The sequence below is a fragment of the Anas acuta genome, chromosome 23, assembly GCF_963932015.1.
Source record: "Anas acuta chromosome 23, bAnaAcu1.1, whole genome shotgun sequence".
In the NCBI taxonomy this organism is placed as follows: domain Eukaryota; kingdom Metazoa; phylum Chordata; class Aves; order Anseriformes; family Anatidae; genus Anas; species Anas acuta.
The window spans coordinates 1,118,825-1,146,236 of record NC_089001.1 but is presented as its reverse complement, the minus strand read 5'-3'; the positions used below and the strand labels follow the sequence as shown (position 1 = coordinate 1,146,236).

The 27,412-nt window shown below is 62.2% G+C and overlaps 4 protein-coding genes across 4 annotated transcripts in view; 2 read left to right on the top strand and 2 right to left on the bottom strand.

Annotated features, from left to right (window-relative positions):
- The window catches only part of APOA1 (apolipoprotein A1), a 113,438-nt gene extending 87,971 nt beyond the window's left edge, over positions 1-25,467 (bottom strand). The window contains exon 1 of the mRNA XM_068659022.1: positions 25,459-25,467. The gene's annotated coding sequence lies outside the window, so the exon portion shown is untranslated. The remainder of the gene's footprint in view (positions 1-25,458) is intronic.
- On the top strand, positions 579-3,726 carry TAGLN (transgelin). Its single transcript, XM_068659025.1, has 5 exons — positions 579-733; positions 2,146-2,345; positions 2,422-2,599; positions 2,686-2,788; positions 3,039-3,726. Exons 2-5 carry the CDS (start codon positions 2,166-2,168, stop codon positions 3,178-3,180), a joined length of 603 nt encoding a protein of 200 aa, XP_068515126.1. The 5' UTR covers positions 579-733; positions 2,146-2,165; the 3' UTR covers positions 3,181-3,726.
- On the bottom strand, positions 3,983-19,500 carry PCSK7 (proprotein convertase subtilisin/kexin type 7). The gene is made up of 16 exons (XM_068659017.1): positions 19,368-19,500; positions 18,478-18,966; positions 17,970-18,104; positions 17,361-17,526; positions 15,486-15,576; positions 14,982-15,036; positions 13,347-13,485; positions 12,450-12,550; positions 9,721-9,888; positions 8,618-8,725; positions 7,612-7,714; positions 6,062-6,218; positions 5,877-5,971; positions 5,583-5,676; positions 5,210-5,327; positions 3,983-5,017 (listed from the first exon to the last, which is right to left on the bottom strand). The coding sequence occupies exons 2-16, from the start codon at positions 18,952-18,954 to the stop codon at positions 4,607-4,609; spliced, it is 2,418 nt and encodes an 805-aa protein (XP_068515118.1). The 5' UTR covers positions 18,955-18,966; positions 19,368-19,500; the 3' UTR covers positions 3,983-4,606.
- On the top strand, positions 19,358-27,386 carry RNF214 (ring finger protein 214). Its single transcript, XM_068659016.1, has 15 exons — positions 19,358-19,623; positions 19,751-20,009; positions 20,094-20,153; positions 20,959-21,099; positions 21,773-21,912; positions 22,899-22,967; positions 23,665-23,761; positions 23,944-24,032; positions 24,425-24,515; positions 24,927-25,025; positions 25,349-25,725; positions 25,896-26,031; positions 26,340-26,447; positions 26,777-26,872; positions 27,131-27,386. Exons 1-15 carry the CDS (start codon positions 19,373-19,375, stop codon positions 27,194-27,196), a joined length of 2,079 nt encoding a protein of 692 aa, XP_068515117.1. The 5' UTR covers positions 19,358-19,372; the 3' UTR covers positions 27,197-27,386.
- The last annotated feature ends 26 nt before the right edge of the window (positions 27,387-27,412 follow it).

Here is a 27,412-nt window from a genome sequence, read left to right as displayed (position 1 = left end):
CAGCTCCTGGCACTGCAGGGGGGGCTGGGGACGGAGCTGGGGGTGTGCCAGGTCCCTGGGGCTGGGGGTCCCTGGGGGCTGGGGGTCCCTGGGGGCTGGGGGTCCCTGTGCCATCCCCACCTGGCACCAGGGCTCCCCGGCCGCATCCTGCCCTCCTCAACGGGGTCAGAGCAATTCTTGGGGCCACTCCTGGGCCCTGGCCGTGTGCCTGCAGGATGCCCACGGCCTCTCCAGGCTGTGCAGGCCAGCCCTGGCTCGCTCTGCTCCCCAGCAGCCCCCCGGCACGCACCGCGACCACCTCGTGGCCTCGTCCCGGCCGCTCGGGTCCCCCCCGTGCCCCCAGCCCTGCAGAGCCCCGCGGGGTGAGCGCAGGGGAAAGCCAGCCATGAAGTCAGGGCAGAAAAACCTCGGCGAGCGCCTGCCTATAAAAGGACTTACTCCATCAGAGCCCGGGGCCCCGCTTCCTCCCTGCCCCAAAACTGCCGGGGCTGAGGCACGCGGGGAATGCTCCGGCACGGGCCCTTAGTCACCGCTTTTCGGAGTCTTTTCCCCAAATATGGTGCCTGGGCAGGAGTCTGGGTGCGCCCCGCGAGGGAGGGATGGGGGGCTGGCCGCGGGCTGGCTGACATCACTGCCCCGGCACCGGCCTTTTAGCTCGGCGTCGGCCTCCCCAGTGTGCAGAGCGCCCGCTCCCGCGCACAGCATCGCCCCGCGCATCCCTCAGCAGCCGCTCGTGAGTCCTGCTGCGGGGGGGTGGCGGGCACGGGGGGTGCCCCCTGGGGACGCCGGCCCCTGGGACGTGGGGGTGCTGCTCCCCGGGATGGGGTCGCGCTCCCCACATTGGGATTCTGCTGGCGGGGATGGGGCTGCTGCTCCCCATGCTGGGATGCTGCTCCCCGGGATGGGGTCCTGCTCCCCGCACTGGGATTCTGCTCTCCGGGATTGGGCTGCTGCTCTCTGGATTGAGGTGCTGCTCTGCGGGATGGGGTGCTGCTCCCCAGGATGGCATCATGCTCCCTGAATGGGGGTGCTGCTCCCCGGATTCGGGTCCCTCTCCCATGGGGGGGGGGGATGCAGTTCCATGGGCTGAGGACCCTGCCTGGGGTGCGCTGCTGCCCCCGGTCCTCAGCACCGGGTTGCCACCGGGGCTCCGCGGCTGCCAGGAGCAGAGCTTTGGTGGGTGCTGGCTGTGCCCAGCCCCGGGGCACTCGGGGAGCAGCCCCAGCCCCCAGTTCCTGTAGGAAGGGGGTGAAGGTGGGAGGTGGGCACGGGGTCACGGTCAGTGTCCCGTGAGCTGTGCCAGCCGAGTGGCGCCGCCTGCGGCATCGGGGACGTGCCCGGGACTGGGCACAGCCTGTGGGGGGCTCCTGCACTGACACTGCAGGAACCCCGGGGCTGGGGGCTCCCCTGCATCACTGCCAGCAGCCAGGCTCGGCGCTTCCCTGCTGCCTCCCAGGCTCTGTGCTGCTGGAACTGGGCTGCATCTGCCCGGTGTGAGGGACGAGCTGCTGGTCGGGGAGCTCAGGTGCCTCCACGGCTCAGCCCTGGCACTCGGCTGGCTCCAACCCAGCCAGGAGCTGTGCGGGGAGGAGAGAGGCTGCCTCGGCGGGGGGCTTGGCTGCCGGCTCCCCACCCGCTGGCACCCTTCCTGGCATCCTCCGGTGCTGCCCGCCCCGGCCACCGCCGTGCCTGCCCGCACCATGTCCTTACAAGGGCACGGGCACGGCTCCGCGGGGCGGCCTCCTGGCACCGGCACGGGGACACGGAGAGCCATGGCCACCCCACGGCACCCCGCGGTGCCCCAGGCACCCAGCCCTGCTGCCTGGACCCCGCTGCTCTCCAGCTGTGCCAGTTCCTTCCCGGACACCTTCAGCCATGGCACAGCCACCGGCTGCCCGAAGCCAGGGATGTTGGCACCCTCGGGGCTCGCTGGTGGCTGAGCGGGCAGGGATGGGGACGAGGCAGCTCTGGGATGGGACCCGTCTGTCCAGGCACGCTGCAAGGATCACGGTTGAGTGCTTGGCTCTGGATGTGCCGTTGGGCATCGAACAGCCCCTGCTTGGCACGGGGAGAGCCGGGAGGTGGATGCTGCGGGCAAGGGGCAGGCAGTGTCCCCGCAGCCTCACGCGCCCCGTCCCGCCCCAGGTCTCCCACCCGCCGCAGTCATGGCCAACAAGGGCCCGGCGTATGGCATGAGCAGGGACGTCCAGTCCAAGATCGAGAAGAAGTATGACGACGAGCTGGAGGACCGCCTGGTGGAGTGGATCGTGGCGCAGTGCGGGGCCAGCGTGGGCCGCCCCGACCGGGGCCGCCTGGGCTTCCAGGTCTGGCTGAAGAACGGCATCGTGAGTGCGGGGCCGGGCGGGTGGCAGCGGGGCCGTGCAGGGAGCTCGGCCCCCCTCAGCCCCCCGCTGCCCGCAGGTGCTCAGCCGGCTGGTGAACAGCCTCTACCCCGACGGCTCCAAGCCCGTCAAGATCCCCGACAGCCCCCCCACCATGGTGTTCAAGCAGATGGAGCAGATCGCCCAGTTCCTCAAGGCGGCCGAGGACTACGGCGTGGTGAAGACAGACATCTTCCAGACTGTCGACCTCTTTGAAGGTGTGCTGGGCGGGGGGCTGCGGGCGGGGGGATTCGGGGGGGGCTGGCAGCGCCGAGCCGGCGCTCACACCACTGTCCTTTGGCAGCCAAGGACATGGCGGCGGTGCAGAGGACGCTGATGGCCCTGGGGAGCCTGGCGGTGACCAAGAATGACGGGAACTACCACGGGGACCCCAACTGGTTCATGAAGTAAGTGTGGGACCCTCGCGCCCCTGCCCCCTGCCCGCCAGCTCCCCGCAGAGCCAGCGGGGCTGGTGCCGTCCCCTTCCCGCTGCCCTGGGGGGTTTTGGTCCCTTCTTGGGTGCCCCAGGGAGCAGGGGGCTGGGGCTGCGGCCCTGGGGAGGGGAATGGGGGGAATTCCAGCGCCAGGGCGAGGATCCAAGGATCTGGCAGCCGGGGGGGCAGCGGGTGCCGCATGGCCTCTCCCTCCGCCCCGCAGGAAGGCGCAGGAGCACAAGCGGGAGTTCACCGAGAGCCAGCTGAAGGAGGGCAAGAACGTCATCGGCTTACAGATGGGGAGCAACAAGGGCGCATCACAGGCGGGGATGAGCTACGGCCGGCCCCGGCAGATCATCAGCTAGGCAGCCCCCCGCCTCCCCCAGCCCCAGCCAGGACCTCCGTCTGCGCTCCCTCCAGCCCCGCGTGCCGCAGCTGCCGGGGCGCCGGCGACTCCAGCCGCCCCCCACCGATTGGTATTTATTGGAAACCAAAAGCCAGCCAGCCCAAAACACCCCTCCGGCGCCACGACCGGCACCGAGCCGCAGCCCAGCCGTGCCCCGCCGCGCTCGCTCCGGCTCCCGCTCCCGGGCGGCCTCTCCTCTCCTCCTCCTCCTCCTCCTCCTCTCCTCCTCTCCGGCCTCGCACGCTCCCCGCTTCACTCCTGCGAGCCCCGCCGCCAGCTGGCCCCGTCCCCCCCTGCGCCCAGCCGTGCTCACGGGCACCCACGGGTGCCCCGTGGCCCTCCCCGGGGAGGGCGCGCGCCCCAGCACCCGGAGCCACCCTGCCTGCCCGCCACCCCGCGCCAGCCCAGCGCCACTCTGGCAGAGATCCTCGCGAATGGGGAGAAAAGAAAATTGGCCTCGGTTTTGTACTTCGTTTTTGTCAAAATTAAAAGGTTCTTCAGCCAGCGCCGCGTGCCCAGCTTTCCTCCCACCCCGTCCCGCGGGCACCCCAGGAGAGCCGAAGCCCCGGAGACGTGGATGGTGCAGAGTGGGGGGGCTCAGCCCTCCCCACCCCAAGCCGCTGCCCTTCCTCCTTCCAACCCTGGCCAGGAGCAGCCCTGGCCCCCAGCAGAGCCCCCCCTGCCCTGGGCACTTGGGGACTCGGGTTCCCAAAGGGAGCAAGCGCTGGGAGGGCAGAGGAGTGAGGGATCGGGGAGAGGAGGGTTTTTAGAAGACTTTATTTGGAAAGCTACACAAAAGGACTCTGCCGTTTAAAAAACAACCCCCCAACTTTAAAAAAATAAACCAGCGAACCCAAAGACACGTGAACAAACCAGCCCGGCTCGCAGGCGAGCCGCTGCCAGAGCAACTCGGTCCTCCCTCCCCAGCCCCAGCCAGGCTCTGCGCGCGGTGTCCCCACGCAGGGACACCCCCGGCCCTCCCTGCAGCATACGGGGTGTGGGGGGCAGCCCCCAGCACCCTGCGGGGGGGCACTGACGCCCTGCAGCCTCTGGGCAGGATGCTGGAGGGAGCCCCGCTGCCTTCTGCCCCCCTCCCAAGCGTGCGCCTGCTTGCCGGAGGGGATGGGGTGGCGGGGTCAGAGCACAGGGGGCAGGGAGCAAGCTCCTCTGGGAACAGGCTTAAGGCTTGCTTTGTTTTCCAGAGCAAGGGAAAGGAAAGCTCCCCTGCCACTGCCAGCAGACTTTCTCCTTGCTTGAGCCACTTCCAGCACCCCTTTTCGCAGGACTCAGCGGCAGTGGTCCCCGGGGGCTCGGGAAGGCTCTGCTGCCCACGCTCAGGAAGGACGTACCGAGGGGGGGGATGCAGCCCAAGCCCCCAGCCCCAGCTAGCATGCCTGGTGCTCCCTGCCCTCTGACAGCAGCTCGGCTGCTGCCTCCCGGCCGAGGTACCCTGCTGCGGCGGGGGCTGCCTCGTGGCAGCCGGCAGCTCTGCTGCTGGGGGGAGCTTTGGGGTGGGTGGGGGTCCAGGACCCCTCCTCGCCCCCGTCCTCCTGGGCGGGCTGCAGCTGCTCACACTCCGCCTCGCCCTCCTCGGCTTCCTTCTCCCTGTAGAGCGGCACGGCCTCCATCTCCAGGCCGTTCTCGAGGGCTCTGTGCTTCCCCCCGTGCGGGTACCACCTGCAGGCGGTGGAGCCGCTGCAGCTCAGGTCAAAGCCCACGTTGTTCCTGGTCAGGCACACCTCCAGCATGTAGTAGAAAGTCCAGAACACAGCAAAGCAGCCCAACAGCAGGAGGGTCTGTGGAGGAGGAAGCCCCCTGAGAACCAGAGCTTCAACTGCCCCCAGCCCTGCCCCGTCACCCACGGGGACAGTAGGACACGGTGCCAGTAGGATCAGGGCCGCAGGTTTCCCCTTCCCCACGACCCCTGCAGAGGATGGGTGTCCCTGCTTCGTGCACCCCCTGCCCCTCCCCAGCCCCAGCAGGCTCACCTTGAGCGTGTTGGCCGTGACGGTGTAGTGCTGCTCCTCGGGGATCTCCAGCCCCGGAGGGCAGGGCAGGGAGAAGTTGCTGTCCAGGTACCGCCCGCTCATGGCTTCTTCCAGCAGCCTGCGGGACAGAGGCCCCAGTGAGGGTGCTGCAGGGAGGATCCCAAATGCCCGTGAAGGCTCTGGGGTGCCTTCCACACCATTGGGGGCTGCCAGCTCTGCAGTGGAGCTGCTTTGTGCAGCCCGAGGTCCCCCTCTGCCACCTGTTCCTCCCCCTGCCATCACCTCGCCGTGACAGCTCCCTTCAGAGACCTCTGTAACGTCCCTGAGCCCGCCAGCTCCTGCTCCCCACCCAGACGGGGCTGTGCTCTCCTACCTCTGCCGCTCCTTCATCTCCGCTGGGGACCAGGAGGAGCCGTACAAGGTCAGCTGCCACTGCTTCAAGGTCCCGGGCCTCAGGCTCTCATCTCCTGGGGAAGAAACAGGTCTCAGCAGCGGGGAACCCTTCCACCTGGCACAGCCCAGGCGCTGGGCTGGCAGCTCCCCAGGGCACAGGGCTGGTGGGGCGCACGCAGCAGCTCCAGGAGGGGATGCTCCCACCTCCGCTGGGGCTCACAGCCCCCAGCCCCAGCCTGGCCTCGCTGCCAGCACCCCCAGCAGCAGGACCCACCGGTGTCCCTGATGACCAGTCTGTAGGTGCCCTGCGCCTCCTCGCCCCAGCACCGCACCGTGGAGAAGGTCCAGTCAGCGAAGCCGTTGGGGTCCCTGCAGAGGGGGGAGGAAGAAGCCGTGAGCTGCGAGGCTGGGCACGTGCCTGGCCCTGCCCTGCAGTCCCTGCCCCCCCCCGGTGCTCACGAGTCCATGCTCCTGGTGGTTCCTATCAGGGACATCATGCCGCTGGGGCAGAAGAGCCTGATCTCCAGGTTGCCGCGGCGGGGGTGTGTGATGGTGACGGTGACTGCCACGTGCTCCAGGGTTCGCATGCCGGAGAGCTGCAGGTCGGCGCTGCTGACTGGGAAAGAGGAGGCAGGGTTGGCCCAGGATGGTGGCTGCTGCCAGCCGGCCCTGGGGTGCTGCTGTGCTGCTTAACAGGGCACAAATTGCTAACCCCGTGTGTGTGTGTGCTGCTGGAGCCAAGCAGCAGGAGCCGGGGCAGTCGCACCCCGCACAGCTCAGCAGCCCACCCGGAGCGCTTTGGCCACCGCAGGGGAACAATTCCTCATCCCTCACCAAACCATCCCACCCGGCGTTTGCGCAAGCGTTCGGCAACCCCAGAGGCTGCCCCGAACCGCAGCGACACGGGGGCTGGGTTTGGGGAGAGGTCTGGGATGAGAAACCTGGTGGCCAGACCTGATGTTCCGGCCCCAAACCATTCGCAGCTCCGCAGAGGCTCAGCCCCAGGGCTGCTGATTATAGCAGGGGAAACCCTGGCACGCTGCGGGCCCCTCCTGGCAGCCCCGGCCATGCAGCAGCTGGGTGCAGGTGGGTGCAGGTGGGTGCTCCCCCACCCCAGGACCAGAGCCTCAGGGGGAAGGGATAGCTCTGGGCCAGGTACCTGGGGGACAGCAGTGCCCCCGGCAGCACATTTCTCCGCACATACTTCTCCAAACTGCCTTTTTTTGCCTCTTCCCAGGGCTGCTTTGCTGCCCAGCTGTCAGCTCCCAGCTCCATTTAGGGCAAAAGGAGCCGCCTGCCCCCCAGCCCTTGCTTTATGGCTGGAGCAGGGTGTCACCCTCTGTCCCCTGGGGTCCCGCAGCCAGCGCTGGTACCTGCCCGGCAGCCAGGTGGCTGTGTGCTGCAGGGCAGGGGCAGGACAGAGGGAAAGCTGTGGGCAGCACCTCCCAGCAAGGAGGGAAGGGCACAGGACCATCTGCAGGGAGGTGATGGCACGCTGAGCTCCAAACTCCTCCCAGGGGGACCCCTGTGCCCGGGTGCTGCCGAGCCCCTGACCCCTGCCGGGGGGCAGCCAGGGGTGTGGAAGCCCCAGGATGGGCCAGGAGCTCCCCAGGCCCTGCTGCGGGGTGGGGAGGGTGCGGGGCTGGGCTGCCCCTGATCCCGGCTCTCCTTCCCACTGGTAGCAGCCCGAGCATCGCCTTGTTTATGTGGACAGCGGCCGGCCAAGTCGGGAGCTGCAGATTACCTAACATGGACAAAGCCCGAGGAACAGCCCTGGCTGCTGCCCAGCCGGGCGCTGTGCGAGGCTCGCTCCGGCTCCTCCGAGGCTTAGCGAGGGGGCGCAGACCCAGGGCAGATCCCCCGGGGAAGGGCAGGGGAAGGAGAGCAGGAAAAGCCCGGGCAGCCTGGCCCTGAACCCCTCGTGGTGTGCCCTGCCAGGCCGTGTGCTGCCTGGCTCGGGGGCCTCGGTGTGCACGGGCACGTGTGTGGCGTGGCGCGCCTGCTCTCACCGTTCCACGTGGCCTCCAGCTCCTGCGGCAGCAGCGGGATGCTCCTGCCCTCCTTCAGGGCAGGGCTCACGTACGAGGCGAGGTAGGGAACGGACTCCCAGATCTGCCAGGGGAGAGGCATGAGCAGTTAGCACGAGGTCATATGCTCCCTGCACGCCCACCTCCCCATCTCCCACCGCCCCTGCAAGCCTCCTGCCAGTAACACCTCCCGTGTGGGCACGTGGGCTGCAGCGAGCACCACGGGGCTGCTGAGGGGCGCCCACGTGGCTAAGAGTGGAAGGAAAGCAACTGCCTGGAGGTGCTGGTGGAGACTCAGGACTCTCCGAAACCAGCAGCTGTGGTTTTGTCTCTGCTGCCACCTGAGCGGCTTTGAGCAGTTTCTTGAAGTTGTTGTGCTGCAGCACAGAGGGGCAGGACCAAGGGGGAAGAGCAAGCAGCCCGAAAATCCCCACAAAAAAAGGGGAAATCGCTGGCAACCAGCAGCACCCCTGCACACAGCACAGTGCTCGGCGTGTGGGTGAGAGCACCAGGAGCCAGGGGGTGGGCTCTGGTCTGCAGGCAGCTGGTGGCAGTGGGGGCAGGAGGTGGGGATGTCCCTGCTGGCTCTGGCCATGCCACACCACATCCCTGCAGGCCAGGATGCTGCCAGCTGCATCCTCAGGGCACCATCCCCTCCCCGCAGCCTGGTGCACGGCGAGGAAGGTGCTGGGGCTGCTGACAAACCTCCCCAGGCTATGAATCAGAGCTGTTGTCTCCCACGAGCAAAAAGGCTCTCACCCATGGCTATATATAGTTGTGAGAGAGCAGCAGCTCGGGGGCAGGTTTCAGCCTCATTACTTCATACCCAAAGCAGCCTCGTAGCGAGGGCCGCAGGGGGACAGCCCGAGAGCTGGCCTGCAGTGCAGGAGTCACCCCACGGTGCTGCCAGGAGGGGATCTGTCCCTGCCACCGCTGTGGGGCTGCCCTGGGAGCCTGCGGAGCACGCACGGGGCAGGGATGGGATTACCTTGGCAGCGTTCACCAGCCTCCAGGCGTTGAGCAAGCCGAAGCCGTGCTGGTGGCTGTGGCTGAAGCCAGCCTGGTTGGTGTCCCACTTGGCGTGACGATCCTCGTACTGCAAAGAAATGCAGGGCACTCGTTACCTTGGGGGACACCTGCGGCCCTGCAAACCCAGAGAAGGAACCGGGCCCGAGGGGAAGGTGGCTCAGAAACCTCCTGCAGCAGCAGGGAGGCAAACCCGCATGGCCTTATTAGAAAGAAACAGGTTGACCTTTGTTTGAAACAAGGCCCAGGACAAACAGGCTTCCCGGCTCCTCGGAAAGGAAATCAGGCAGCACAAAAGGGCACAGATGCCTCCGCTCTGAAACATCCCAGCTGCTCCCTTCCCCATGCCACCCGGGCCACAGCCTGTGGGACGGCAGAAGCCTTGGGGAGAAGGAACCTGGTCTTTTACATCAACAAGATTCGGGCCAGGATGGATCTGGGTCCCATCACTTATCGGGTTGTCATGCTCTGGCAGTGCTTGCCTGCAGTTGTGGAAAACGCTGCCCTGTGCCAGAGTGAGTTTTCTTTTATGAACAGCATTAGCTGGACACAGATTCCTGCTCCCCAGGGGGTGCAGAAGCAGCCCTGTCCCCGGCCGAATCAGCCCCGATCGGTTCCCACTCGGCCTTTCTGTCCTGAGCTCCTCTGGGCCAGCAGGAGCCGGGCAGCAGGCAGGGCTGAGCAAAAGCAGGGGTTGTGTTTGCTGCTGAGCTCTCTGTTGTGTCTGCTTCCAAGAGCTCAACTCTCTGGGGAAAACAAGGGAAGGCCGGGGCAGGGCAGAGCTCCTCTCCTCGCCTTCAGGCACTCAGGGCTCACGTGCACTCCCCAGGTCTGCAGGCAGGCACGGCGAGCCCGTGGCAGACCTGCACAGAGGCAGACAGAGGCATTCCTGGAGCAAATTCCCCATTTGTTATCCTGACAGCGGAAAATGCCTCTGCCGCATTCCTGGGAGGAACGAGGGGCAAGGGGAGCACGCAGTCCGCTCGCTGGCAGCCAGACAACGGAGAGATTTACGGAGGGGCAGGCAGACACACACAGAGCCGTGCAGCAGGAGGGAGGGCTCACCTTGGTGGCTGTGAAGACAATGATGTGCTGCACGTCCCGCCAGGTGAGGCACGGCCGCACCTGCAGCATCAGCGCGATCATCCCGGCGGCCAGAGGAGCCGCAGCCGACGTCCCCGTGTGGCCCTCCGTGCACCCCGTGCCCTTCTGCAAGTCCCAGTCCGTCGTCACCTTTGGGGACAGAGACAGAGAGAGGCCTCCTGTCAGGCCACGCTTTGCCCTCCTGTCCTGTTGAGCACCCCCAGCAGCGGGCAGGATGGGGCACAAGCTGGCAGGTTTTCCTGACAGCCCCGCAGTGCTGATGCATTGCTCATGCATTACCAGCGCTCCTGTAATTGCTCCTGCTCTACCACAAGCCTGGAGAGGAGGAAAAGATCCCCCCAGGGCTGGCTGGAAACATGACGAGGAGGCTCAGGAAACGGGGAGTGGGAGGGGAGAAAGCAGAGTCAGCACTTGGCCTCACGAGGACCAGGCTTCCCCCCCAACCCCTCCTCCACTGCCGGGGGTCCCAGATTATTATTTTGGTGCTTGCAGAGCTGCAGATTATTATTTTGGTGGAAACCTTCTCCACCTCAGGCTGCCTTCACAGGGCTGGGAGGACTGTCCTGGGGCAGAGAGGAGCTGCCCCAGCCCCTGCTCACTGATGCCCCAGCGGGCACCAGCACCAGCAGTGCACATCCCTGCCCCCCCAGGCAGCTGGGGCTGTGTTTGAGCGCTGCCTGCCTCAGGTGAGGAGCCTCAGAGGAGGCGAGTCTCCACCTCCCCCTGCTCTCAGCAGGAGACTCCCTGCCCTGCCAGGAGCTGTGGTTTCTGTTGCCCCGTTCTGCCAGCTGCTGACCCCCTCAGCTTGCGCTCGGACACTGCGCCTCCGACAGAGAACACCCTGGGCAGCACAAACTTTCAGTAGGAAATGCAGCTTGTGCCAGAAGCTGTATTAAATTCTTCCCATTAAGGAAACCATACAACGTTTACAGTCTGGTAAAAGAAAAAAGCCCAGCAGATGGCTGCAGAGAAGTTAACTCTGCCGTCCCTACAGCACAGCTACCGGCAGGCGCTTCGGAGCAGGAGACCATTGTCCAGACAGGGGTGTGCAAGTTGGAACATGAAAGGGGTTCATAAGGGATTGATCCCACATTGGTGCAAAGAAAAAGGATGATGCCCTGGCATAAACCGTTCCGAGGCCACGCACAGGCTGTCACTCTGGTGCCCTGCTGGAACAGCAGCTCCCACGTTACTGCAGTGTGCAAAATGAAAGCACATCTGAGACCTCCACGGCTACCTCACCGGCAGCAGGCAGTGGGAAGCTGGACACGAAACCAAAGCGTTGTAACTCCTAAAGCGAGCACAGCAACTCCTGACGGGGGCACAGCCCTTTCTTGGCTGCTGCCGCCTCGTTTCCTAGTGTCAAGTTTCCAAACCAGCTTGGGATGACTGAAGGTATTTCTGAAACACAGAATTAGCTCCGTTCTGGGTTTCACTTGCCCAGCTGCATGAGCTGAGCCATTGCTGTGGGCAGGCTGTGCCGTGCTCTAGCTTGGGACTGCCTTTTGCTGTGAGGAGCTGCACGAGAGCTTGCTGAGCCTTACCCAGGCGGCTGAGAGAGCCAGGCTCTGCCTGTTCCTGGCTTGTTTCTGTCCCAGGCTCTCCCCGTTCCCCTGGTTCACACCGCACAAGGGGCAGCCTGTCTGACAGCTCTGCCTTCGGCGCCTCTCCGAGCAGGCACGGAGCCACAGCCACAATTCCCTGCTCACGAGACCATCCCTCGTCTGTCCTGCCTGGGAATGGGACACCCCGCAGTGGCTCTGCAGACCCTGAAGGAAGCAGGGCGAGGGCAGAACCCAGCCACAGGGGCTGAGAGCCAGCTGAGCGCACCGCCACCGAGGGAGGAGCACCCAGGGTCAGGCTTGGGGCTGGTGGAAACAGGCTCGGCTGCTTGGCTCAGGGAAAAAAAAAAGGACATTTTGTTGACAAGGAGTCATTTTTTGGCAAAAAAAGGAAAAGCTGATAAAAATATTCAGGAAAAAATCAGCTGGGAGAGGCCCACGTGCCAGAAGAGGGAAGAGCTGTGGCCAAGTAGTTTAAAGAGCCCGATGCTGCTCCTGGCCCTCCGTGGGGTGATGGGGCTGACCTGGGGGGAGCCCCCACAGAGCCCCCCTGCCCTTCAGAGCCCACGGTGGCACAGGAGCCTCGCTCCAGCCCCATCCTTGCTGTGTTTTAGGGGCGCACCCGGATGGGATTGTCTCCTGCTGGCTGTCAGCAGGGGAGCTCCCCAGACACCATTCCCAGGGACGCAGCGCAGAGGAATTTCTTGGGGTCACCCAAGTGGCCCCTGTCCCACAAGATGTCTCCGTGCAGTTCCCAGCAGCAGGGCAGGGAGATCGGGGCGTGCAATCCCCGTCCCTTTCGGCCTGACATCTGCCTGCACTCAGAGGCAGATCTCACAGACGGGACCTGCGTTTGGAGCCAGGCACACGGCGTGCCCAGGAGCAGCCCTGCTGGGCGAGCTGCGGGTCACCTCAGCTGGGAACAGCCAGAAATGGGAACCTCCCTCTCAGAGCACTATGTAGGACCAGACAAAAAGCGTGTTCATTCCCTGCCCCACAGACAAGCCCACTACAAGCCTAAGGCCGCTGCACTCAGCAGACACAGAGCCTTGTCCCTCGTCTGCCCCGGGCTGTTAGAGCCCTGCAGCCAGGCGAGGCGGGCAGGCAGAGGGGGGACGTGGTACTCACGATGCTCCTCATCATCTTGTCCCCACCGCTGAAGGTCACAGCTAACATGGAGGCACACTCCTCGGCGTAGAAGGGCATGGAGCCCATCTCGTCCACTGCGCCTGGGGAAAAGGAAGAGCAAAGGCAGTGAGCACACGGAGCCAGCCCCATTTACCTGCAGAAACTGTGCGGTGCCGAGCCCCTGGGGACCTGTCCTGCTCCCTGCACCTTTTCACAGGCTCCCCTTCTGCTGCCACGGTCTCTGCCTGAGGGTTGGGCTCTCCCCTTCCCAAGGCAGCGGTGTGTGAGCCCTGCAGTCCTCATCCCAGCCCAGCTCTGTGAGCACAGCTGACCCTTGGTAAGGTTTTTGGTGCGCTGGGGTTGCTTTCAGTGCAAACACTGCCCGCAGAGACAGAGCCCTGACACGGCCCACTGCTGTGAGCAGGGCAGGGAAACCAGACCCAAGGCTGTGTTTTTCATGGCTGGAAGATCTACAGGAAAGGCAGCCACAAAAAACAACCCCTCACCGGCCTTAATATTAAACAGATTTTCTACCCCCCACATAGCTTCTGTCCCCAAGAAAATGGATTAGATGTTTCTGCTCTATCACACCTAACAGGAATGCTGTACCCAGGCCATTCCCTGAGCACAGCAGCGCGTCTGTCACAGCCTCAGACATGCTGCCTGAACACAGGCAGGGATTTCTTTGGGCTCCTCTTGCTCTGTAGCTCAAAAGAAAACTCCAGCCTTGAGGGCGGCAGCCCAGCACCTCTGCACAATGCCACGTTCCTTCCCAGAGGAGAGTTTCCTACATATTCCCACTACCCAGCCAGCCCCCAGCCAGGCAGGTTCCGCACTTTTGAGATGATTTCAGTGCTCCACGCTGGGAAGGAGCAGGACAGAAGGCCAGGCACTCACCTATCGTGACGGTGTAGATGGAGTTGGCATAGCCGTCGTAGTTGCAGTTGTCGCTGTGCTGCCCCCCGTTGCCGCTGGCCACCACGAAAATGCTCCCAAAGCCCCTGCGACCTGCGATCACACCATGCTGCAGGGCGGCCTGCGGGGAAGAAAGGGACGCGGGTGGGACAGGAACAGAGCCTCTCCCCTCCCCTGGCACCCCTTGGCACCCGCTGAGGGTCTGTGCCGGGAGGCGCGGGCTGCCCCAAAGCTTGCTGCTCCGCAGGCACAGGACGTGCTGCAGAGCCCTGTCCTGGCATCTCCAGCCAGCAACCAGAAAGCACACTCAGAAATTTCAACAAGCAGCCCTGCCAAGGGCTCGGGGTGACAGCGGGGGCAGCCGCAGCCCCTCCAGGCTGTGTTCCACCCCGCCAGCAGAGTCAGGGAGCTGCTACGGCCCTGAGCAGACACTGGGATTCCTGAGCAAGCCTAACAAAGGGAGAGATGGGGCCAACATCTGGGCTGGGGAACTGCTCATCTAGAGTTTACTACAATTTTGAGCGGATTCTGCATTAAACATAAAAAGAGGAAAAGGGAAAACAACCTTCCAGGCAATCAAAGACTGAGCAGATTTTGAACTCCAGCAGGAACGCAGCATGCCCAGCTCTCCCAGCTCCCTGGGTTCACTCTGGGACTGGCTTTCCTACAGCACCGATGCTTTCCTGCTGACACAGCCTGCCTACGCGTGGCTGCTGCCCCTCTGCAAGGCCTCAGCCCTGACAGGCACCAGGGCTTTGCCTTTACTGAGAAGCACAATGACATCAGCCCCGCTCGGGAAGCCCATTTCCAGGCTGACACCTCGCAGAGATGCCATTCCTGCCCAGAGCAAGGACACGTGTCTGATGGGCAAGTGAGAAAGCATCCCTGCTGGAAAGCAGCCCTCCTCCTCTGCCCACCTCCGGGGGGTGCAGGCACATCGTGCACTGCCCAGGAAAGCCAGTTCCAGAGAGAAGGGGCTCTCTGCTGCTGCAAAGCTTTGCTTGTGCTCTGTGCCCCAGAGCTTCTTCGAGCTGTTTCTGCATTCAGGAAGGGAACGAACTGCAGGGCTGGAAACCATTTGTCATCTTGAACTGATACCTCAGTTGTCAGCATTGCTTTGTGCAGCACAGAGCAGCTACCTCATGGTTAGAGAAGTACAGCAGGAGGCTGCCAAGCAAAAGGGAAATTCAGCAGAACCTCATCCCATGAGCAATGTGGAGCCAGTTGTGGGGCTCCCTCCTGTGAGTCCCCCACTTGGGCAGCAGGAGCCACGCACAGGCAGGCTGGGTGTCCTCTGCGGGTGATTGTTAGCACGGGGAATGCTTGTTCTCCCGAGCAGAGCGTCCCTTGTGTTGCCAAAGGCCTCAGAACAATACCACAGGTTGCGAAAGAGCACGTTCTGCAACCAGCCTCCCTTTGGGAAGCTCATCTAATAGTGCCTGAACACCGCCCTCCCGCAGCAACGTCACCTCTCCCTGCCACACCGCGAGGGGCAACACCTCTGCTGGCAGCACACAGAGGCACAACACCCCTCCCAGCCTGCTCGGGCAGGTGAGGAACCACGAGTGCTGGAGGGCCAGGCCAGGGGCAACCGGTGCTGCTGGAGCTGCTCTGTACCTTGCCCAGCTGATGGGGGCCATCCACAGTTTTCCCGTCGTCGTCTGGACCCCAGCTGCAAAGAGAGACAGCGCGCTGTGACACGAGTCACGGGCAGCAGCAAACCCCCGGGGAGGCCTGCCCTTGGAATGAGCAACGAGGTGTTGCAATAGTGCTCAGAGGAGCTTACAAAGGCGTTACTCCCAGCAGCAGCTACAAAGAGCACCCCACCTCCAGCACCTGGCTGCAGCCCCTTGAGGTTCAGCAGCACAGAGACCCCGAGAAACCCAAGCGCAGGGTGAAGGCAGGCACCGAGCCAGCCCTCACAGCCCTGCCCAGGGGGAGCAGGCGGCTGCTTGGTGCCTTGAAGCACGGAGCTGCCAGCTCGCAGCACGGCACCCAAAGGTGGCAACTGGTTCTGGTGCCTCCTGACTAACTGGAGGAGCTGGTGGGGGCAGTCAGCCACCAGCCGTGGCAGGGCAGGGCGTGCAGCCCTTTGCTGGGCAGGGGTGCGGGCTGGCTCACCTGCAGCTGTAGATGTCGTTGATCTGATAATGCTTGTTGAAGGCGATGGCCTCCATGCTGTCGGTGAGGGGCCCGTCCAGCACTCGGATGCCTGCAGACAGAGGACAATGGACGTGGCTGAAGCGGATCAAAGCAAGCTGTGCAAACAGTGTGCATGAATTCCTCGGCGGGTTCACAGGAGGGACACTCGCGCTCCCAGCCTGACTGGACCAGCTCTGGAGCTACAGGCAGAGAGCAGGCTGCAGGGGGAGATTTAACTCAGGCTCTGGGGTTGCAGACACATCCTCACACTCAGCTCTACATCCTCTGCCAGACACGGCTGTTCTGCTAAGTTCTCCATTCCCATGGCCAGAACCAAGCTGGTGAGGGGGCACAAGACACCTGAGCACTGGCTGGGCTCACATCTGTGTGCTCCCAAGTCCCCAGGCTCAGAGCACTGCTCCCCAGGGGCTTTTTGACATCCCGCCCTCAGTTATGGTGCTGCTCTTCAGATCTGGTCCCTGCCTGGAGCAATTGCTTCCCCGGCCAGGCATGGCTCCGGGCTGGGTGGCACGCCTGGATGCCGAGGAAAGGGCTCCAGAGATGAGGACACCCCAACTGCTGCGCTCAGACCAGGAGGGCAACCCCACCTGGGGGTGACAGAAGTACAAACGAAGGCTCGATGCCGAGTTTTCCATGACCCAAACCCTTAATAATTACAGTTTTGCATCACAGTTTCGGCTGGCAAAGAGCGTTACGAACGGAAAGCAGGCACACGGCTCAGTGAGGCCTATTTATAAACAGCACAGCCGCCCACCCATCCCAGCTCTCGCCTGGCACAGCGCAAGGCTTTTCCCTGCCGCATCCGAGCCTTGCCCCGTGCAGGAGCTGTGCTGCTGGGGCTCATTTCCCTGTCCCAGAGCTCACGGCTGCCACGCTGTGTCGCCCTGCAGGGCCAGGCACACGTTTGCAGAGCCGGAGCTCAAAGAAATTCCACATCCTGCCTCAATAGCCTGGGCTAAACCCTCCCTGCTCCTGCATTCCCGGTGCTGCGGTTAAACTGTGAGCTCATCTCCCCTCCTGCCAGCCCAGCATCGCCTGCAGCCTCCATCCGCAGCCTCCCTGGGGGCTGGAGCTCAGGGACCCGGCTGGCTGCTCAGCAAGCGCCCCACAAGGAGAGCAGCGGGCAGGGCAGGGCTGTGGGGCTGCCCTCGGTGCCCTGGGGGACCCCATGCCTCCAGCACCCTCCTGGCACCCCGGGGCCCACCCTGCGGCCCGGCCCGGCCGTGTCCCGGGGCTGTGCCCATCGCAGGGGCCGTGGCACCACCTGCCGGGTGCGGGGAGAATCACGGCTGCAGCGCTGTGCCTGCCCTGCCAAGGACACGTCCTGCCAGGCAGACATCTCACCTCCCTCTGCAAGGCAGAGTCAGAGCTCCAGAGGCAGCCCAGGGCACGGCAGCACATCCCTGGGCTTTGCAGAGGGCACTGCAGGGCCCTTGGCACCCTGCATCACCCTCTGCACAAGGCTGGAGCGACACCACGGGCCTGGGGAGCACGGGGAATCGGGAAATGTTTGTGTCCCGGGTGCCTCCGGACAGCCTGCAGCTCTGCACCACAGCGGGCATGCGTTTTTACCACCGCACAGTGCTTGGCTTCAGCTGGGGAGGGGGATGCTGCAAGCCCTAGAGGCAGGCAGGCAGCACTGGGAGGATTTGGGGAGCCCCCCAGCACACACCCATCCTGCCCCGTCACTCGGAGGAGCTGAGGCAGACGCAGGTCCCTCCCTCGGAGAGACAAACCAGTCTGGGCAAGGCGCTGGCACCCTCCCAGGAGCCGGCAGGGAGGAGAGCAGCGAGGTGTCAGCCCCGCACGTCGGGGTGCTGCGTGTGCACGTACCTGCGATGCGGCTCCCGTAGGCAACCCCCACCGTGCAGAAGCTGTTGTTGGGCACGGCGGCGATCTCCCCCGCGCAGCGGGTGCCGTGGTGGTTGCCGTTCTCCTCGTCGGGGTGAGGCATAGGGTCGGGGTCGTTGGAGTTCAAGTCATAGCTGCCCTCCGGGCTCTGGAAACACAGCCACAGGCACAGCTCAGGGACCTGCTCTTCTCTCTTATGGAAAAGCAGAACTCAAGGGCGCTCTGTGAGGCCCGAAATGTGACCTGGAGGTCCCAGGAACGTAGAGGTTGCTGCTACACAGGGCTGCAGCTCAAGGGTACTACCTAGTGCTGTGGGAAAGGGACTGACAGAGGCAGCTTTAACAGCTGCTGTGGGGCAGGCAGAAGCCAGCTCCCACGTCTAAGCAGCCACCTACCAGGGGAGCACAGGAATAAAGCGCTGGTAACCCTGCAGCTCAGGTGCAAAGCCCCTGGCCAAGCCTGGGACAACACCACGGGCCAGGCCCTGCTGAGCTGTGGCACGCTGGAGGCCCGGGTGAGCCACGTCCCTGCGCCCAGCTGCCTGCTGTCCATCCGTCCCTCGCCCCATCCCTCGGCAGAGCCGGCACTCACGTAATTTGGCTGTATGTCTTTGATGGTGTGCTCCACACCGTCGTCCACCACCACCACCGTCACGCCGCGCCCCGTCACGTTCCGCTCCCACACGCCGGTGACGTTGATGTCCTTCCCGGGGCTCTTGCGGTTGTTCTAAGCACCAGAAAGGACAGTGAGAGCAGAGCACCGGCAGGGCAGCGGGTCTGCCCCATGGACAGGGGCTCCGGGACCTTTCCAGTGCTCTGGCTACGAAGCACGGGGCCAGGGCAGGGCTGGGAGTGCCGCTCACTAAAGGTTCGCTCAGGACACTGAGCAGGGTGCTCGCGGCACGGGGCCAGCGCTGGGCAGGATGCTGCCTCCTCCTGTTATCACGGTGAGCAGGAGGAGGGCAGGGCGAGCTCCCAGCCCGCTTCCTCCCTGCTGCAAGGAGACACAGTCGCTGCTTCGCCCGCCATGTGACAGCTGGCGTGTAACCACACAAAGGGCCCGAGATCACCGGTGGGACCGGAGCAGGAAAACCACTCACCAGATGCCACTGCTGGGGGTATTTGGGATCATTAAAGTGCAGGCTGCGCTTGGAGCGCTTCAGAAGCTTCTGTTCCGAGTGCCACCGCACGCTGTCGTGCTGTGCAAACAAAGTGTCCACCCAGCTCCTTATTGCTTCGTGGCCGGGCGCCGTGGGGCCGTGGGGCCGGTAGGCGAAGAGGTAATGGCCCTTGAGCTCCCCGATGCGGCCCATGTTCACCAGCCCCGCGGTCCGGGCCAGCTCCTCCGCCCGCTGCTCCAGTTCCTCCTCGGGCACGTCCAGGCTGACAGCCCACGCCAGCTCGCCGTGTCCCCGCGGTGTGGCCCTGCCGTCAGCGCCGGGCTGGGGGCCGGGGGCGAGTCCGTGCGACAGCACCAAGGGGATGCAGGCTGCGCTCAGCCAAAGGCACGTGTGGACACGGCGCGGGGCCTCCCCCCCGGACCTCCATCGCGGCGCCCTCCGCTCCCGCTGCGGCATCAGACAGGCAGGCTGCGGGGGGACACCCAAACACACCGTGAGGGGGTCCCCAAACCTCCCCCCGGCACAGCGCCACCCCCGCGGCCAGGGGGGTCCCCCCAAGCCCCGGCTGTCCCCGGGGAGCACCCGCAGCCCCCCCCCGGCCGCCAGGGCCCCGCCTGCCCCGCACGGGAAGCACCGGCCCCGGCTCCCCGCCGCCTCCCCAGGGGGGCTCCGAGCCCCCTGCCCGCCCCCACGGCCACCCCCGAGCCCCGCGTCCCCCCCGCCCTGCTCCCGGCTCGCTCCCAGGCCCGGGGGGCAAAGTCCGCGGCGGCCGGGGCCGGGCGGGAGCCCCGCGGGGCTGGGAGCGGGGGTCGGGACCCCCCCCCCGCACCCCTCAGCCCCCCCCCACGCCCCGGCCGGGCCCCGCTCACCGGGCATGGGCCGGCGGCGGCCGCCGGTGCCGCTCCGCTGCCGGTGCCGGTGCCGGTGCCGGTGCCCGCCCCGCCCGGCCTCCGCTCCGCCAGAGGGCGGCCGCCGCTCCCCGGTGCCGGCGGCGGAAGGGGAGGCCCGGGCCGGGCGGAGCCGAGCCCCGGCCCCCCGGCTCCCAGCCCCAGCCATGGCCCTGGAGCGGCCGCAGGACGAGGGCCCCGCCGCCAACCCGCGGCTCTGCGAGCCCGGCCCCGCCAGGTGGGCGCCGAGGGGCCGGGTGGTGCCCGGTGTTTGCTCCGAGCAGCCCCCGGTGCCTGTTTGTTGGTACCGAGCGGTGCCCGGTGCCTGCTCCGAGCACTGAGCGCGGTGTGTTTGCCCCGAGCAGCCCCGGCAGCCGCGGCGAGGCAGCGGCCGGAGGAGACGCGGAGCCCGCGGCCACCCCCGGCGAGGCCCCGGCGCCGTCGGGAGGCGACGAGGAGGAGGAGGAGGAGGACGAGGAGAAGGAGGATGAGGAGGAGGAGAGGGGGGAGGAAGGCCCGGGCCCCGGCGGCGGCCCCCTTCCCCCCTCGGCCGGCGGAGGGGCTGCGGAGGAGCCCGAGCCCGAGGCGGCCCCCGCGAAGCCGTTGCAGCACATCGCGGTGCAGGTGGGGGCCGGGGGCACCGCGGGGGCCCTGCCCCTGCCCCCCGGGGCCGGCCGGGCCGCTGACAGGCTCCCTGTGCCTCCGCAGACCGACTTCAGGACGGCCGATGCGGACGCCGGCACGGAGCAGGACATCGAGAAGAACCTGGTGGGTGCCCCTGTTCGGTGCTGGGGGCTCGGCCCGGCTGGTTTGGCCGAGCACGGGTGATAAAAAGGCTCCTGCGGTGCTCACACCGTCGGCAGAAGTGACCCAAATTCGGAGCCGCGGCAGAGCGGTGGTGGCGGGGACAGCGTGTGTGGTACCTGGCAGCTCTGGTGTGTCCTATAGCTGATACGTGAGCATGAACGATCACCCGTAGCTAGTATCTGGCCAAGAAAGATCATCCCGGCAATTCGGCAGGCGCCTGATTGAATTTTGGGGCTCTCTCTGGCTGCTCAGCAAGCGAAACGCCACTGGTTTGTTTCTGTCTAAATATCTTGTGTATGGAACAAAAGCATTCCCACTCAAGCCGTGGATTTTTGTTATTTTGCGTATCAGATCATCCCAGAGAGTTGGGAAAATTTAAAAATGCTCGCAGGACATCCCGTGGCTAAGCTTTATAGAGCCGTGCTGGTGAAGGAAGTGGCTGGAGGCAGGGTTGCTCCTGGCGCTGGGCATCCTGATGCGGCTCCCCTGCCCTTCCCACAGGATGTTTTTTCTCGTTTAAATACCAGCCTCGGCCTTCTTGAGCTGCCCTCTTTTGCAGAGGAGATGCAGTGGCAGCTGCAGCTCCAGGCAGTGCCCCCATTCATCTCTGACCTACAGAGTCTGAGCCTTGAAAGTGGGAGCTGATAACGTGGCTCTTGACACAAACCTTGGCATCCAGTGGGCTGCCACACACTGCTTGCAGCCCTGCTGTCTCTGGTGTGAGGGAAGGGGAAGGTTCTCCCTGAATGTCTGCTCTCCCCTGCAGGACAAAATGATGTCTGAGAGGGCTTTGCTGAAGGAACGTTACCAGGAGGTGCTGGACAAACAGAGGCAAGTGGAGAACCAGCTCCAGGTACAGCTTAAGCAGCTCCAGCAGCGGAGGGAGGAGGAGATGAAGAACCACCAGGTATTTAGCAAAATCTTTCCGTGTAACCTGCCCCTTAGCCCTGCACGATGAAGGTGGGCTGATTTGGCCTCGTGCGCCCATGCAAGCACATTTTGTAGCATGGGTCGTAGGTCCCTGCCCAAATCCGAGTGCTGAGCCTGAGCAGTTCAGAAGTAAGTTATGATGCAGCATCTCGTGCGTATGGCTGTTCCTGCTGGTGATCTTGCAACATCTCTTCAACAAGCACAGGAGCTTTTCCCCGTGAGAGCTGGTGGGAAGGGCGGTGTGAAGCGAGGAGAACTAACTCCATAGCAGTGTTTGGGTCTCTGTAGTCACTGCTCACACATCCCTAGCTTAAATGAGATTCCCAACTAGCTCTGCGGTGGCTCAGGTTAGGATAAAAGGAACCATCAGTGGTCTATCACCTAGAAATAGAGCAGGGAGCAGGAGTGCCCCAAAGTTCTTCTAAGGAGACAGGAGAACGTGTGGTTCAGACTTTCTGTCTGTCTCCCCTGTTTCCTCATGATAACCTCTATGAATCATGTCTGGATCTGCTAAAAAGAAAGATTCTGATGATGCGTGTAATCTCATAATCTCTCTTCAATTTGGCTAAGATATTAATGGATTTAAAAACAAAGAAAAACATTACTTGGGAGTTCTGCTCTTCATTGGTGCGATGCTTGTGTTGCTCTAGGAGATTTTGAAAGCAATTCAGGATGTTACAATCAAGCGAGAAGAGACAAAGAAGAAGATGGAGAAAGAAAAGAAAGAATTCCTGCAGAAAGAGCAGGATCTGAAAGCAGAAATTGAGAAACTCTGCGAGAAAGGCAGAAGGTATTAGTATGAAAAAACAAATATTTTTTTAGGAAGAAAAGAATAAGTTAGCTTTGATGTATATCTGATCAAGTAAAAGAGGATCACTTGAAACTTGGTGGAAGCAGTGAGTATTTTGCTGAGTATGTCAGGATGGGCCTGTGCAGTTCTGAGTGGATTCAACTATGGCAGAGCAGCTTTTGTGTACTGCCAATCTCAAAATGAAATTCCGGGCAGCAGGTTGTTCTACCTGTTAGATGTTTGTATGGACAGAACTTGGCAAAAATAACAACAGTTCTGCTGCGTTCTGCTGCATCTTTGTGAGTCCAGAGCCTTTCAGCAGGGGGCAGGGCTGTTCAGTGACAGTGTCAGGGTTAGGGTCTTGTTGTTTTCTGTTGTACGTTTCTTGGTTTCTTGTGAGTTTCCTGCTTAAGCAGCCTACCTGTACCTAATGGTTCGAAAGATTTGGCTGCAGTCAGACTTTGCTGTGAGGCAGGCAGCGGGCTCTGTGCAAGGAGTCTGGCTGGTTTCAGAGGGGTCTAAAGCAGGCAGCGCAATTTGTTTGCAGAGAGCTTAAGGTTCCTTTGGATGGTGAATTTGTGCTTTTATAGAGCCATTCTGACACGTCTTCAAGGTCTGGATTTTTTTAATTTTAATTTTTGAGGGCTCAGTGATGTTTATGGATAAGCTGTTTCAGTAAGGGCTCCGAGTACTCAGCCTGTTTCCCCTGAGTGAACTGTTGCAAAGTACACGTCGGGGCAGCACAGCTCTGTGCAGGGCTCAGGTTAAACCTTGTGCAGTGTCATAATACAGCAACGTTTTTGCTCGTGAGGATGTTAGTGATTGAACTATTCAATAGTGTTTGAAAGCAGTCTTCAGAGCGTGCTGCTGCGTTGGGCACACAGCTGTGCAAATACGTTGTTCAAACTTGAGAGCTGCAGCGTTAGGGGCTGTGCGATAACAGCGCCGCGGTGGATGGCTCCATCTGTCCTTTTTTTCTTGTGCAGGTTGCTGAAAGAACAGGAGGAGAAGGAAAACAAGATTGCTTCTCTGATTGCAGAGCAGTCTGATGAAAAGTAAGGCGCTTAGCTGTTTGCAGATTAACGGCGTCGAACGCTTCTTCTTCGTTGTTTTGGCTTGGAGTGGATCCTGTGCTCCTGGTGGCACAGGCTGCAGAGGGGGGCCTGACAGTGCTGTCCACTTGGGTGCCCTGGAGGTTTTATCTCCCCTTTCAGCAGGCTGGTGCTCGTAGTCTCTGGATCAAATTCTTTTTGCTCCTGGTCACAGGAAGGCTCCTGGATACTTGTTACATAAAGATCCCATAAGATTAGAATTTATGCGTAGTGGATTGACTCAGCGTGTACCTGCTACCTCTGAATGAATTTCAGCTTCCCAGAAATCGGGGGAACCTATTCCTCCGTGCTGTTCCCTGCAGCTGCTCTAAACTCTGGAACACTTCAGGTATTTTAGCAGTACACGGAGATGTTCCAGATCCAGGCACAGGTGGAAAGGGCCACCTTTGAACTTCTACAGGAGCAGAATGACTTGGTTTGCACGGTGGTTGTCTGCCTGCTCTGGAACAGCTCACTCTTGGGACTGTGACTCATGCAGCCTTGGGAAATGTGACTGGTGTCATGGTCTGGAAGCTGTCAGTATCCCACAGTTCCACCCCATCAAGAGCTACGAGGATCAATTGGCTCTGTGGGAGTTTGTCAGCTCTCCTGTTTAAGTCATTCCAGTGCTGAAGCAGATTTGTTCTGTCTCTATTTACAGGCAGCTGTGGGAGATGGAGCTAGATAAGCTGAAGAACCAGCACAATGAAATCAACAGGAACATTCTTGAGGAGACAGAGCGGGCCTGGAAAGCAGAGGTTAGTGGATGGCTTCTTACCTGCAAAGCAGCTGAAGAGGGTCTTCCTGAGGTTCTAGGTGACAGACTGATTGATGACTGGTTGTGTGAAATTAGGAGCAGTTAAGGATGAGGCTCTTCACGGGGCTGGAGAAGGGGTAAGCAAATGTCAGTGCAGTAAACGTTAGTTGGGATTGTTGCTAGATCCTGTCCCTGGAGAGCCGAAAGGAGCTGCTGGTGCTGAAACTAGAAGAAGCAGAAAAAGAAGCAGAGCTACACCTCACCTACCTCAAGTAAGTTCCTGTCTCAGAAGCGATCGGAACATTGAAATGGCCTTATCTCCTCTTCTGCTTATACTGGGGGTTTGACTGAAATAGTTCAGGGTTTCCTGTGGCTTTCTTTATCAACCTAATGTCATTCAGTAGTGTCACGAAACAGGGGTTGGTGGGGCCATGCTTATTTACTCCCTGTCACTGTTCATCTGTCCCCCAGGTTGGTCTCTGCCCTCGGGTAGCACTGTGTGCTCTCCTCTTGTGGGGTTCCTCGCCTGGGTTTGAGCTCTCCTTCCTGCCCAGAGGAGGGGAGCCCTGCTGGGGAAGGCAGGAGGGCTGGAGGAGTTTGTTGCTTTCACTTTGCTGCAAGTGAGAGCACGTTTGCAAGAGGGAAGGTTAAATTGTTCTTGCAGGTCTGCACCACCAACGCTGGAGACCATGAGGCCAAAGCAGGAGTGGGAGATGAGGCTGAACAGGATACGAATGACAAAGGAAAGTGTCAGAGTAAGTTGCTATCAGGCAGCTCCTGGCCTACGAACGCGTGGTTCATATCAGCGCTGCTTCGCGTGCTTAGTTTCAACTCTCTCTGAGAGGAGACTGAGACCCAGCACAGAGCTGTGTGCCCAAACGTGTGGCACAGTCAGCGTGTTTGTGAGCGGCTGCAGAGATCTGCCTGCCTCTTGGGGCTTGTGCGTGTGGATGGGCCACGTGGTTACTCGTTTTCTCCTTCCAGGTCCTTTTTCATTCTCTTTTGTTCCAAATGACCTGCTGAGGGCCTGTGACCGTTGTGGGGCTGAGAACGCTTTGCTCAGGCAGCTGTGGCAGGGGAATTTGCCTGCTGTAGGCATTCAGTGCCCAGAACTTCCCGAGGCAGAGGCTTTGATAAATGCGTCTGTTTTCTTTTCTCTCTGCTAGGACCAGTTCAATGACCACATTCAGATGGTGAGAAATGGAACAAAGCTGAGCAGCCTCCCACAGATCCCAACCCCAACGCTGCCACCTCCACCCTCAGAAGTGAGTGCCTCTCCAGCCTGACAAACGCCAGCTTTGATCGCTCCGGCCTTTCTGCCAGGCTCTGGGGACAGCCTGTTTGCCGGCCTGTGACTGGCACTGCCTGTGCTGTGTGCGCTGGGAGGGACTGCGGGATTACATTTATGGGAGCCCTGTGCTTGTCCCTTGAGGTGGCTCTGTCTGGGCTTACCTGGAGAGAAGGGGAAGGCTCTGCACAGCCCCCCCTTGTCACGAGGGGTGCAGTGGCTGGTGCCTGGGAGCTCCGCTCTCAGATGGGCTTATTCTAACCAGCCTTCTCTTCCCCCATCCCCGTTTTTCTTTCTCAGACAGATTTCATGCTGACGGCATTCCAGCCCAGCCCATCCCTCACCCCCAGGCTCCCGTTCCCCATAGGACCAGTCCCCGTCCCCATGGTCATGCCGAGCGCCGATCCTCGGGCGCTCTCCTTCCCTCTCCTGAGCCCCGCCATCTCCAGGCCCAACCAACCTTCCCCTCCGCTGCCGGCTTCCCAAGGAAGGAACAGCCCCGTCGTGGCGTCGCTCATCGGCACCCACAGCCCCCACATGACTCCTGCTGCCTCCATCCCTCCTCCGCCGGGCCTGGGAGGAGTGAAGGTCACTCCCGAGTTCCCCAGGCCGCAGCCGGCGGACAAGCTGGAGAAGCTTTTGGAGAAGTTGCTGGCTCGGTTTCCGCAGTGCAACAAGTACGTACCCCGTGCTGCCCTCCCGGAGGATGGAGGCGTGTGTGGGAGATGTCAGCTGGGGCGGGGGGCAGCGGGGTGCTGTGCCAGAGCCCTCCCCCGGCACGGGGCTGGCTCGCGGTGTCCTCGGCCCGTTGGTGGGGGGCAGCTCTCAGCAGGCTGCCGTTCTGCAGGGCCCAGCTCACCAACATCCTGCAGCAGATCAAGACGGCTCGGAGGACCATGGCGGGGCTGACCATGGAGGAGCTCAACCAGCTGGTGGCCGCCAAGCTGGCGGAGCAGCAGGAGCGGGCAGCGGCCGGCGCTCAGGTGGGAGAGCTGGGGGGTGCTGGGGGCTGGGGGCTGCAGGGAAGGGGAGCCCGGGTGGCAGCGAGAAGTTTGCTGTTCCCTTCTTGTGCCTTGGCTCCCTGCAGGCTGAGCTGCACGGGGCTCACTGCTGGAAGCACGCAGAGCTCAGGCTCGGGCTGTGTGCTGCAGGTTGTCTGTGGGTTCCCCTCTCTGCTGACTGTGGTGTTGGCTCTAGGGGGAGTTTTGCCCTGCGTTAACGTGGGGTGGCTCAGCCTCAGCCGTCCTTTCCTTCTGCACTGTTGGGTAACGCCTTGTTTGCCTCCCCACAGCCTCTCAGTCGAATCAGGGCCCCCATGTTTTCTGCTCCGCTGCCTCAGATCAGCACGCCCATGTTCCTGCCCCCAGCCCAGGTGGCTTACCCTGGGACAGCATCACATGTAAGATTGTTGTTGTTGTTGTTTTGCCTTCCTAGAGCACCTCACCATCCCCAGGGAGAGCTACCTGGGGAGGGAGCCCCTCTGAGAAGTGCCCAAAGGGACGAGCCAGTGGGGTTGGGACCTCTCTCTCTCCTCATGTAGCTGCTCTTGCTGGTGGGGTGGAAGGGACGGGTTCACAGCTGGGGTTCTGCGTGCCCTGCATGGGGGAGGAGGGATTGGGCAAACTGTGGCCCCTGGCACAAGCCAAGTAGCTGGAACGCGTCCTGTGGGACCTGAGGTGTGATGTGGGACTGCTGTGACTGCTCCGTGTTCCCTCGCTGTCCCCCCAGAGCCCCGCTGCCTGTAAGCTGTGTCTCATGTGCCAGAAGCTCGTGCAGCCCGGTGACCTGCACCCCATGGCCTGCTCGCATGTGCTGCACAAGGAGGTGAGTGTGCTTCCCTGCTGCGTGCACGTCATTCTGGTCCCTGTGATGGTTCCCAGCAGATCGTGGTGGGCTGCTGGGTTGGAAAGGGCTTCCTTGTCACAGTGACCTTTCCGTGGGGGCTGTTTCTAAGGAGCAAAGCAAACCCTCCCTTAAAATGAGCGCCCCTTGCCAGCACTGCTCTGGAAAAGCAATGCCACGCTCTGCTCACAGCTCCTTTGGGTTGTGCCAGTGGCTCCTGACTCATTCTCTCTCTTGCAGTGCATCAAATTCTGGGCGCAAACCAACACAAATGACACTTGCCCCTTTTGTCCAAGTCTCAAATGACGGCTACTCGAACAAAGTGGTCCCGCGGGAGGAGTTGCTGTGAATAGACAGGATCAGTTCTAAGATTTCTACAGTTCTATATTTATACGACCATGTATACACATGTACATTTTTATTATATAGGTAATGTGTGTATAGAAAGTCTGTATACATACAAATTCATAAATAAAGTGTGTATATTATGCAGTGAGCTGGTGCTGCTCATTTCGTTTGTAG

Excerpts from the sequence above, each read along its gene's own strand:
- TAGLN (XM_068659025.1), top strand. The coding sequence starts at position 2,166 with ATGGCCAACAAGGGCCCGGCGTATGGCATGAGCAGGGACGTCCAGTCC. Across the intron at positions 2,346-2,421 it reads TCTGGCTGAAGAACGGCATC|GTGCTCAGCCGGCTGGTGAA; the intron begins GTGAGTGCGGGG and ends CGCTGCCCGCAG. Across the intron at positions 2,600-2,685 it reads GACTGTCGACCTCTTTGAAG|CCAAGGACATGGCGGCGGTG; the intron begins GTGTGCTGGGCG and ends GTCCTTTGGCAG.
- PCSK7 (XM_068659017.1), bottom strand. The coding sequence starts at position 18,954 with ATGCCGCAGCGGGAGCGGAGGGCGCCGCGATGGAGGTCCGGGGGGGAG. Across the intron at positions 18,105-18,477 it reads ACCCCCAGCAGTGGCATCTG|AACAACCGCAAGAGCCCCGG; the intron begins GTGAGTGGTTTT and ends TCTGGTGCTTAG. Across the intron at positions 5,677-5,876 it reads ACTGGTCATCAGGGACACCG|GAGATGAGAGCCTGAGGCCC; the intron begins GTGGGTCCTGCT and ends TTTCTTCCCCAG.
- RNF214 (XM_068659016.1), top strand. The coding sequence starts at position 19,373 with ATGGGCCGGCGGCGGCCGCCGGTGCCGCTCCGCTGCCGGTGCCGGTGC. Across the intron at positions 19,624-19,750 it reads TGCGAGCCCGGCCCCGCCAG|CCCCGGCAGCCGCGGCGAGG; the intron begins GTGGGCGCCGAG and ends TGCCCCGAGCAG. Across the intron at positions 21,913-22,898 it reads CTCTGCGAGAAAGGCAGAAG|GTTGCTGAAAGAACAGGAGG; the intron begins GTATTAGTATGA and ends TTTCTTGTGCAG.